Raw genomic sequence first — 12,197 nt, 5'->3', positions numbered from 1 at the left:
ATTTTTGTTGACCTTTGTCCATGGAAGGTCCCTGCAAAATTTCATTGAAATTGGTTCAGGGGTTTTGGAGAAGAAGTCGAAAATGTAAATTGTTTACGGACGCACGACGGACGACGGACGACGACGGACAAAAGGCGATCGCAATAGGTCACTTGAGACTTTGTCTCAGGTGACCTAAAAACAAATATTCTCCCTGTTTTATAATAATGCCTGGTATATTCTTCTCCTCAAGATTGCAATGTAGAGAATGCAGAAGTACTGAAATTTTGCACTTATTTTTTTACCTTTGTAAGATTGACCCATAGGTGAAGGTGAATAATTCACTTTTACTTACCAAATGGTACAATGTTTTGCATGTCTATGCTAAAGACACTAGGGTCTGTTGAGCAGCTGGACCACAGACGCCGGGCATTGTCCACACATATAGGGTCCAGACCTGGCTCAGGCTCTGGGGAGTCGTTCTGTGTACAGCATAATACAAACAGAATCAGACGTGGAACCTGCTATATTATATAACTTATACACATATAGGGTCCAGACCTGGCTCAGGCTCTGGGGAGTCGTTCTGTGTACAGCATTATACTAACAGAATCAGACGTGGAACCTGCTATATTATATAACTTATACACATATAGGGTCCAGACCTGGCTCAGGCTCTGGGGAGTCGTTCTGTGTACAGCATAACACTTACAGAATCAGACAAGGAACCTGCTATATTCTGTAACTTATATATATATTTTTTGTGTAACTTTAAGACAAAAAGCATCTACTTACAGATATGACCCTGATTAGATTTGATAATATTGACTTATACCACATGACTTTTTTGTGTAACTTTAAGACACAAAGCATCTACTTACAGATATGACCCTGATTAGATTTGATAATATTGACATATACCACATGCCTTTTTTGTGTAACTTTAAGCCACAAAGCATCTCCTTACAGATATGACCCTGATTAGATTTGATAATATTGACATATACCACATGACTTTTTTGTGTAACTTTAAGACACAAAGCATCTACTTACAGATGTGACCCTGATTAGATTTGATAATATTGACTTATACCACATGACTTTTTTGTGTAACTTTAAGCCACAAAGCATCTACTTACAGATATGACCCGGATTAGATTCATCTGTATCCTGGTTTTCTCTTCGGTTGAACGCATACTGTCTAGGAGTAAGTCAAGGTATAACATAATACACTCACAGAGACAGCAATTAGCATACTCTAATAGTCAAGGTATAACAAACCTCAAAATACACTCACAGAGACAGCAATTAGCATACACTAATAGTCAAGGTATAACAAACCTCAGAATACACTCACAGAGACAGCAATTAGCATACTCTAATAGGACAAGAAATCAAGACAGAAATTCATCCACTATATACAATAATACACTCACACAGACAGCAATTAGCATACTCTAATAGTCAAGGTATAACAAAATACACTCACAGAGACAGCAATTAGCATACTCTAATAGTCAAGGGACAACAAAATACACTCACAGAGACAGCAATTAGCATGCTCTAATAGGACAAGAAATCAAGACAGAAATTCATCCACTATATACAATAATACACCCACACAGACAGCAATTAGCATACTCTAATAGTCAAGGTATAACAAACCTCAATATACACTCACAGAGACAGCAATTAGCATACTCTAATAGGACAACAAATCAAGACAGAAATTCATCCACTATATACAATAATACACCCACACAGACAGCAATTAGCATACTCTAATAGTCAACGTATAACAAAATACACTCACAGAGACAGCAATTAGCATGCTCTAATAGGACAAGAAATGAAGACAGAAATTCCTCCACTATATACAATAATACACTCACAGAGGCAGCAATTAGCATACTCTAATAGGACAAGAAATCAAGACAGAAATTCATCCACTATATACAATAATACACTCACACAGACAGCAATTAGCATGCTCTAAAAGTCAAGGTATAACAAAATACACTCACAGAGACAGCAATTGGCATTCTCTAATAGTCAAGGTATAACATAATACACCCACACAGACAGCAATTAGCATACTCTAATAGTCAACGTATAACAAAATACACTCACAGAGACAGCAATTGGCATTCTCTAATAGTCAAGGTATAACATAATACACTCACACAGACAGCAATTAGCGTACTCTAATAGTCAAGGTATAACAAACCTCAAAAAACACTCACAGAGACAGCAATTAGCATACTCTAATAGTCAAGGGACAACAAAATACACTCACAGAGACAGCAATTAGCATGCTCTAATAGGACAAGAAATGAAGACAGAAATTCCTCCACTATATACAATAATACACTCACAGAGGCAGCAATTAGCATACTCTAATAGGACAAGAAATCAAGACAGAAATTCCTCCACTATATACAATAATACACTCACAGAGGCAGCAATTAGCATACTCTAATAGGACAAGAAATCAAGACAGAAATTCCTCGACTATATACAATAATACACTCACAGAGACAGCAATTAGCATACTCTAATAGGACAACAAATCAACACAGAAATTCATCCACTATATACAATAATACACCCACACAGACAGCAATTAGCATACTCTAATAGTCAACGTATAACAAAATACACTCACAGAGACAGCAATTGGCATTCTCTAATAGTCAAGGTATAACATAATACACCCACACAGACAGCAATTAGCATACTCTAATAGTCAAGGTATAACATAATACACTCACACAGACAGCAATTAGCATACTCTAATAATCAAGGTATAACAAACCTCAAAATACACTCACAGAGACAGCAATTAGTATACTCTAATAGTCAAGGTACAACAAAATACACTCACAGAGACAGCCATTAGCATACTCTAATAGTCAAGGTATAACAACCCTCAAAATACACTCACAGAGACAGCAATTAGCATACTCTAATAGGACAAGAAATCAATACAGAAATTCATCCACTATATACAATAATACACCCACACAGACAGCAATTAGCATACTCTAATAGTCAACGTATAACAAAATACACTCACAGAGACAGCAATTGGCATTCTCTAATAGTCAAGGTATAACATAATACACCCACACAGACAGCAATTAGCATACTCTAATAGTCAAGGTATAACATAATACACTCACACAGACAGCAATTAGCATACTCTAATAGTCAAGGTATAACATAATACACTCACAGAGACAGCAATTAGCATACTCTAATAGGACAACAAATCAAGACAGAAATTCATCCACTATATACAATAATACACAATAATCTATATTTGGAATTTCCATAGGTGAAATGTAGTTAGCAACAAATTAAAGAAAATTCAGGACTGAACTGAACATTCTAAACATTTATATAAAGCTAACTGTTTACAAATCTACATATGTATTTGATGATATTACACATTGTCATATACATGTATTTCATGTGTGACCGTTCATCTTTAGGAATATGTTGGTTTTCATGTGAATTCATGATATCATCAGAATATGCATTTCAATCCTGATAGTTACATTATTAATGTAGTTTTCTTGTTCATGTTTTTTTTTCCTACATGATTTATTTTGATTTACCCATAATATAAATTTTAAACAAACTGTTTTATCAAAAAGTGGAACAACCATTTTTGCAAGAACAAGGTCAAATTTGTGATACTTTCGATTTCCATAAGGTGACTATACCATCTACTAGAAACCATGTAGGAATTATATTACAATCTGATTTGGTGTAATGACATGACTGGTCCCAGGATACTTTATACCTATAGACCTAAATAGTTCCCGATTTGTAAACATATACATGTAATGATTCCTGGTGTTATGCTTTGATAACAACATTTTGAGTTGGTTTGCAAATAGGCTGTACAGCAGGTATGTAAATACTGCTACAGGACTTGTAGGTAAGGATACAGCTACCGATGAGCTCCACACAGACAGACACATACTCCTGGAGTTTACAGGTCAGATAGGCACATTTGAGTGAGATATCCAGGATGGAATCCAACAGGTGCCACCAGCGTTCCCCTCGATAGTCCCACATCACCTTGTTCAGCAGCCTATATAAGTGAAAGTCAACAGTAATATAAAACACCTCCTCTCGGGAGCCCTACATGATTTTGTTAAATGCTTACATAGTAACACAGTCAAGTAGTGCTCCCCTCAGTAGCCCCACATAACCTTGTTCAGCAGCCTATATAAGTTAAAGTCAAACGTAATATAAAGCAGTGCTCCCCTCAGTAGCCCCACATAACTTTGTTCAGCAGCCTATATAGGTTAAAGTCAAACGTAATATAAAACAGTGCTCCCCTCAGTAGCCCTACATGATCTTGTTCAGTGCTTACATAGTAACAGTCAAATATTTCATAAAGCAGTGCTCCCCTCCATAGCCCCACATATCATTGTTCAATACTTACATAGTAACAGAGTCAAGTATTACATAAATCAGTGCTCCCCTCAGTAGCCCAACATAACCTTGTTCATGCTAATGCAGTAACACATGTACAGTCAAGTAATTAAAATACATCAAATAAAGCTTGCCTCAGTAACCCCACATGACCTTGTTTAGTGCTTAAACAGTGACAGAGTCGGGTATTACATGAAATAGTGCTACCTTTAGTTTTGTAGCCCCACATGACCTTGTTCAATGACTACACAATAACACATACCAGTATTACACGAAGCAGTGCCCCCCTCAGAAGCCCCGCATGACCTTGTTAAATGCCTACACAATAACACACACCAGTATTACACGAAGCAGTGCCCCCCTCAGTAGCCCCACATGACATTGTTCAATGCCTACACAATAAAACACCAGTATTACACGAAGCAGTGCCCCCCTCAGAAGCCCCGCATGACCTTGTTCAATGCCTACACAATAACACACACCAGTATTACATGAAGCAGTGCCCCCCTCAGTAGCCCCACATGACATTGTTCAATGACTACACAATAACACACACCAGTATTACACGAAGCAGTGCCCCCCTCAGTAGCCCCACATGACATTGTTCAATGACTACACAATAACACACACCAGTATTACACGAAGCAGTGCCCCCCTTAGTAGCCCCGCATGACCTTGTTCAGTGCTACACAATAACACACTCCAGTATTACATGAAATAGTGCTACCTTTAGTTTTGTAGCCCCACATGACCTTGTTTAATGCCTACACAATAACACAGTACATGAAGCAGTAGTCCTACATTGCCTTGTTAAACAGTTATTTACACAATCAAATATTACAATAAAACAGTGCTCCCCTAAGTACTCCCACATTATTTGTTCATTAGCCCATGCAGGTGCAACCCAAAGTCACGAAGAAAGACAAAAAGCATACAATCTAACGCCCTACTGGTACAGTGTAATCAGTGTTACTACTGTAAATGAAATACTTACATAAGAGCTTTGTTGTAATCTTTGGCGTGGTAATACTCCTCCCCCATCTGTACCACTGTAAACCATACAATCTAACGCCCTACTGGTACAGTGTAATCAGTGTTACTACTGTAAATGGAATACTTACATAAGAGCTTTGTTGTAATCTTTGGCGTGGTAGTACTCCTCCCCCATCTGTACCACTGTAAAACATACATAGCTCATGATTAGGAGCAATCTATAAGCTTTATCAACAAACTCATCACTGTCAATCATCAATTACATCAGTAATACAAATAAAATAAAACTTTTGTCAGAATTCTCTTTCACAAATCAATGTTTTACACTATTTTGTTGGTACAAATACTCTGTAAGCCAATAGGCTACAGTGACATCAAGCAGTAAACAATATATTGCTGTGTTAGTATTGGCAGTTTTTCTATGACCATGATAACAATATATTGCTGTGTTAGTATTGGCAGTTTTTCTATGATCATGATGGGCATTCAAATTGCTCCACCACAAATGTTCCATGTAATCGAGTAAATAGAGAATATTGCATGAGTTTTGTTTCCATTTCATATACAATCCATGAAAAAAGTCAGACTCATTTTCCAAGGCTATAGAGGATAAATCTTACTTAGGTATCGCTTCATCCTCGGTGACTTGTATTTCTTAAACTGGGCTACAGCACTGTTCAACAAAGGGATGATAATCCACTGCACACATAAACATAAAAACACAATGTCATTCTTTTGGATTTTATAATTATATAATTTTGCCAATTAATTCCAAAGAAAGTAATTTGTACACCTTTGTTTGTTAGAGGTGCACCTACAACACACAGGTCACCTGGCAACGGATATTATAATGAATTTCAAAATTTATTTACACATATTTTAGGTAATAAACAGCGATAACTTGTATAAACTCACAGAGTGATCAACTTGTATCTCCATGTTCTGTAGGGAGGCTATACCATCTCGTTCTCTCTGCATGTCCGGGGGATCAATACCTGTGTAACAAAATCAGGACAATTAACATCAAGTCCTTCTTCATCTTACGACTTCTCTATCTTAATACCATTGTCACAATTGATTGATATTTAGAACAAACTTGACTTTTTTGCAGCATTTTTAACAATTTTTCAGACAAATTGATATATTACATTGAATATAATACTAATTAATAATAAATAACTGCTAGTTTAATTTGCAAATCAATTTAACTTGAAACAATTATACTTTTTTCAAATACAGACATTTAAGATTAGAACTTATAAAGCCGTATTATATACTACTTAACAATTAAATAAAAAAATAATAATATGAATTTCTTATTAAACAGTTTATCTGAACCATAAAATGAAAAACTGTAATCAAACAGTGAATCCCAGATGTATCTGTCAATTAATACTAGTCCATAAAACAAATGTTGAAACACAATCCATTTTGTAGTGTTAAACCAAACAGTTATATCACCAAGTACACTTTACATCAAAATATTATACATGAAATTCCAATAGACATTCAATACAGTGTGTATACACTCTCTATCGATGGGTGAAACATCCCGGGTCGTGTGACATATGAAATATACAATTTTGTCACATCATTGTACAGGTAAACAATACAAATCACTCACTCAGTCATAGCTTAACAAAGGGGCCAGTCGGTCATGAAATGTTGTGACACGTTTAATATGTGCATTGTATATAGTAAAACTTTGATGTTACATATTTCCAAACTGAGGAATCTTATTGAAGACATCCAATAGACATTTATTTTCAGCCAGACAGAATTGTGAAATCAGTTGACTTATACATTTACATTGTACATCGAAGACTGACTTTAAAGGATGGTGACTGCTTTATGTCATTAACATGTAAGTCAGCTGTACAATAAAATGTAAATGGACAATCTGTGTAAGGTTTGATGTGATGGACCAGACTAAACTACATTGATGCTCAAAGTTAAACTACAACTGTAAGTTTGTCAGTGTAAAAACAAACAATAGCATATATATAAGGTACAAAAATTAAACACACGACTCAAAACAGCTAACTAATTATAAATCACACTATTTATAAACTTGATCATAATAAATTAAATCCCTCTGAACAATGACTGAAGTCTTTTCACACCGAGTTTGGCAGGTTCAACATTACTGTATATACAGTAAGTATAACTATATCATTTAGTGAAGATAAGAGTTGTATTTATTTTGATAAAGGTGCATAGGGATTGATCGGCATACAATCAAGTTATGACACTCTGAAACTGATTAACAACAAAACAACAATAAAACAAACAATATGTAACTCCATGACCACATTAAGACAGTATTACAATAAAACTGTATGCCTTCTTTCTGTACCAGATTACGGCCAGGTTCAATCTATATATCGTTTTCAGGTAACTCTCTAGAGCCATATTCACATGTACACTAGAACACTTTTTAGATAAATTTTGAAAAATATTTTTCCCATTTTCAGTTCTTTGTAAATCATGATATTCAGCTTTGAGTAGGCTAAGGACTTTAATATTTATACAAAATAACAATCAAATTACTTTAAATATCGCAAAAAAAATAGAAATTGTATATCAGCAGGATTTTTTTCTAAACATATGGAGACTGAAACTATTATCTTTTCAAATAATTTATGCAAATACATTGTTCTGTCTCTGTACTGGGCTATTGAGAGTCTACTTTTTATACATTGTCATTATAATCTCTCTGTACTGGGCTATTGAGAGTCTACTTTTTATACATTGACATTCTAGTCTCTCTGTACTGGGCTATTGAGAGTCTACTTTTTATACATTGTCATTATAGTCTCTCTGTACTGGGCTATTGAGAGTCTACTTTTTATACATTGTCATTCTAGTCTCTCTGTACTGGGCTATTGAGAGTCTACTTTTTATACATTGTCATTCTAGTCTCTCTGTACTGGGCTATTGAGAGTCTACTTTTTATACATTGTCATTCTAGTCTCTCTGTACTGGGCTATTGAGAGTCTACTTTTTATACATTGTCATTCTAGTCTCTCTGTACTGGGCTATTGAGAGTCTACTTTTTATACATTGTCATTCTAGTCTCTCTGTACTGGGCTATTGAGAGTCTACTTTTTATACATTGTCATTCTAGTCTCTCTGTACTGGGCTATTGAGAGTCTACTTTTTATACATTGTCATTCTAGTCTCTCTGTACTGGGCTATTGAGAGTCTACTTTTTATACATTGTCATTCTAGTCTCTCTGTACTGGGCTATTGAGAGTCTACTTTTTATACATTGTCATTCTAGTCTCTCTGTACTGGGCTATTGAGAGTCTACTTTTTATACATTGTCATTCTAGTCTCTCTGTACTGGGCTATTGAGAGTCTACTTTTTATACATTGTCATTCTAGTCTCTCTGTACTGGGCTATTGAGAGTCTACTTTTTATACATTGTCATTCTAGTCTCTCTGTACTGGGCTATTGAGAGTCTACTTTTTATACATTGTCATTCTAGTCTCTCTGTACTGGGCTATTGAGAGTCTACTTTTTATACATTGTCATTCTAGTCTCTCTGTACTGGGCTATTGAGAGTCTACTTTTTATACATTGTCATTCTAGTCTCTCTGTACTGGGCTATTGAGAGTCTACTTTTTATACATTGTCATTCTAGTCTCTCTGTACTGGGCTATTGAGAGTCTACTTTTTATACATTGTCATTCTAGTCTCTCTGTACTGGGCTATTGAGAGTCTACTTTTTATACATTGTCATTCTAGTCTCTCTGTACTGGGCTATTGAGAGTCTACTTTTTATACATTGTCATTCTAGTCTCTCTGTACTGGGCTATTGAGAGTCTACTTTTTATACATTGTCATTCTAGTCTCTCTGTACTGGGCTATTGAGAGTCTACTTTTTATACATTGTCATTCTAGTCTCTCTGTACTGGGCTATTGAGAGTCTACTTTTTATACATTGTCATTCTAGTCTCTCTGTACTGGGCTATTGAGAGTCTACTTTTTATACATTGTCATTCTAGTCTCTCTGTACTGGGCTATTGAGAGTCTACTTTTTATACATTGTCATTCTAGTCTCTCTGTACTGGGCTATTGAGAGTCTACTTTTTATACATTGTCATTCTAGTCTCTCTGTACTGGGCTATTGAGAGTCTACTTTTTATACATTGTCATTCTAGTCTCTCTGTACTGGGCTATTGAGAGTCTACTTTTTATACATTGTCATTCTAGTCTCTCTGTACTGGGCTATTGAGAGTCTACTTTTTATACATTGTCATTCTAGTCTCTCTGTACTGGGCTATTGAGAGTCTACTTTTTATACATTGTCATTCTAGTCTCTCTGTACTGGGCTATTGAGAGTCTACTTTTTATACATTGTCATTCTAGTCTCTCTGTACTGGGCTATTGAGAGTCTACTTTTTATACATTGTCATTCTAGTCTCTCTGTACTGGGCTATTGAGAGTCTACTTTTTATACATTGTCATTCTAGTCTCTCTGTACTGGGCTATTGAGAGTCTACTTTTTATACATTGTCATTCTAGTCTCTCTGTACTGGGCTATTGAGAGTCTACTTTTTATACATTGTCATTCTAGTCTCTCTGTACTGGGCTATTGAGAGTCTACTTTTTATACATTGTCATTCTAGTCTCTCTGTACTGGGCTATTGAGAGTCTATTTTTTATACATTGTCATTCTAGTCTCTCTGTACTGGGCTATTGAGAGTCTACTTTTTATACATTGTCATTCTAGTCTCTCTGTACTGGGCTATTGAGAGTCTATTTTTTATACATTGTCATTCTAGTCTCTCTGTACTGGGCTATTGAGAGTCTACTTTTTATACATTGTCATTCTAGTCTCTCTGTACTGGGCTATTGAGAGTCTATTTTTTATACATTGTCATTCTAGTCTCTCTGTACTGGGCTATTGAGAGTCTATTTTTTATACATTGTCATTCTAGTCTCTCTGTACTGGGCTATTGAGAGTCTATTTTTTATACATTGTCATTCTAGTCTCTCTGTACTGGGCTATTGAGAGTCTATTTTTTATACATTGTCATTCTAGTCTCTCTGTACTGGGCTATTGAGAGTCTATTTTTTATACATTGTCATTCTAGTCTCTCTGTACTGGGCTATTGAGAGTCTATTTTTTATACATTGTCATTCTAGTCTCTCTGTACTGGGCTATTGAGAGTCTATTTTTTATACATTGTCATTCTAGTCTCTCTGTACTGGGCTATTGAGAGTCTATTTTTTATACATTGTCATTCTAGTCTCTCTGTACTGGGCTATTGAGAGTCTATTTTTTATACATTGTCATTCTAGTCTCTCTGTACTGGGCTATTGAGAGTCTATTTTTTATACATTGTCATTCTAGTCTCTCTGTACTGGGCTATTGAGAGTCTATTTTTTATACATTGTCATTCTAGTCTCTCTGTACTGGGCTATTGAGAGTCTATTTTTTATACATTGTCATTCTAGTCTCTCTGTACTGGGCTATTGAGAGTCTACTTTTTTATACATTGTCATTCTAGTCTCTCTGTACTGGGCTATTGAGAGTCTACTTTTTTATACATTGTCATTCTAGTCTCTCTGTACTGGGCTATTGAGAGTCTACTTTTTTATACATTGTCATTCTAGTCTCTCTGTACTGGGCTATTGAGAGTCTACTTTTTTATACATTGTCATTCTAGTCTCTCTGTACTGGGCTATTGAGAGTCTACTTTTTTATACATTGTCATTCTAGTCTCTCTGTACTGGGCTATTGAGAGTCTACTTTTTTATACATTGTCATTCTAGTCTCTCTGTACTGGGCTATTGAGAGTCTACTTTTTTATACATTGTCATTCTAGTCTCTCTGTACTGGGCTATTGAGAGTCTACTTTTTTATACATTGTCATTCTAGTCTCTCTGTACTGGGCTATTGAGAGTCTACTTTTTTATACATAGTCATTCTAGTGAAATAAATCAAGCCTAGCTGAACATGTGGAGGAGACATGGAGTTACATGTATATCAACACAACATTGACTTACCAGCTGAAAAGATGGAGAAAGATAAAAATAACATTGTTCTGTTATCTTTGAACGATGGAGATTGTGTATATGTATAAAGCAGTTGAAAACTTTGCACACAGTAACTAGGAAGTATATATTTTTTTATTTAAAAATCATTTTGAGAAATGAAAATAAAGCGGCAGCAAACCATTTAAAGCAATTAATTGAAAATAATATAAAATTGTGCAATTACCTTTATATACATCAAGTATTAATGAAACACACATAAAAAGCTCTTCAAGCTAATAGTAAACATAGAGCATTAAGCTTCGATTTAAATCAATGCAGGCATGCGATGTTTTAACTTCCCATACAAGCTGACATCAACTGATGTAAGAGCAGGATTTTGTAGTGAAGTGTTGAAAACAAATTAAATGCCGGACAGCATACACCTAGGTCATTCCTAAAATAAGCCAACATACTCAGGATTTAAAATCTCTGACTCAACAATGCTGCTTTAGATCAAACTTACTCTGGTGTCCTTGTCGCCATGGTCGCTGACCATAAAAGTCCAGGTTGTCCAAAAATTCAAGGGGATCTGGATGAATCAACTGTGTCAAGGGCTGTTAAAAAAAATCACTTCAACTATTAAAAGGGTGTTTTTTGTTGAATTTATTAAAACATACCATAACAAGTAACTATATTAAATTGTGTTTTTGATCATTCATCTTCTCTTGAACAGTATTGTATCTTTATTTTGCAGAGTTCCTCAGTCAAAGCTATAACTTAACCTTCA

General features: G+C 35.3%; 1 protein-coding gene across 1 annotated transcript in view; it reads right to left on the bottom strand.

Annotated features, from left to right (window-relative positions):
- LOC110458548 (trafficking protein particle complex subunit 11-like) overlaps positions 1-12,197 on the bottom strand; it is a 51,580-nt gene that overhangs the window by 32,822 nt on the left and 6,561 nt on the right. The window contains exons 10-16 of the mRNA XM_021510300.1: positions 11,934-12,024; positions 6,337-6,416; positions 6,042-6,120; positions 5,550-5,604; positions 3,936-4,081; positions 1,119-1,180; positions 335-461 (exon numbers count right to left, since the gene is read on the bottom strand). Of these exons, the coding sequence (XP_021365975.1) occupies positions 335-461; positions 1,119-1,180; positions 3,936-4,081; positions 5,550-5,604; positions 6,042-6,120; positions 6,337-6,416; positions 11,934-12,024 (640 nt within the window). The remainder of the gene's footprint in view (positions 1-334; positions 462-1,118; positions 1,181-3,935; positions 4,082-5,549; positions 5,605-6,041; positions 6,121-6,336; positions 6,417-11,933; positions 12,025-12,197) is intronic.

Source organism: Mizuhopecten yessoensis, unplaced genomic scaffold (genome assembly GCF_002113885.1).
Source record: "Mizuhopecten yessoensis strain PY_sf001 unplaced genomic scaffold, ASM211388v2 scaffold9651, whole genome shotgun sequence".
NCBI classification, from domain to species: Eukaryota; Metazoa; Mollusca; class Bivalvia; order Pectinida; family Pectinidae; genus Mizuhopecten; species Mizuhopecten yessoensis.
Note: the sequence above shows the minus strand (reverse complement) of the source record. Positions and strands in the feature narration are given on the sequence as shown.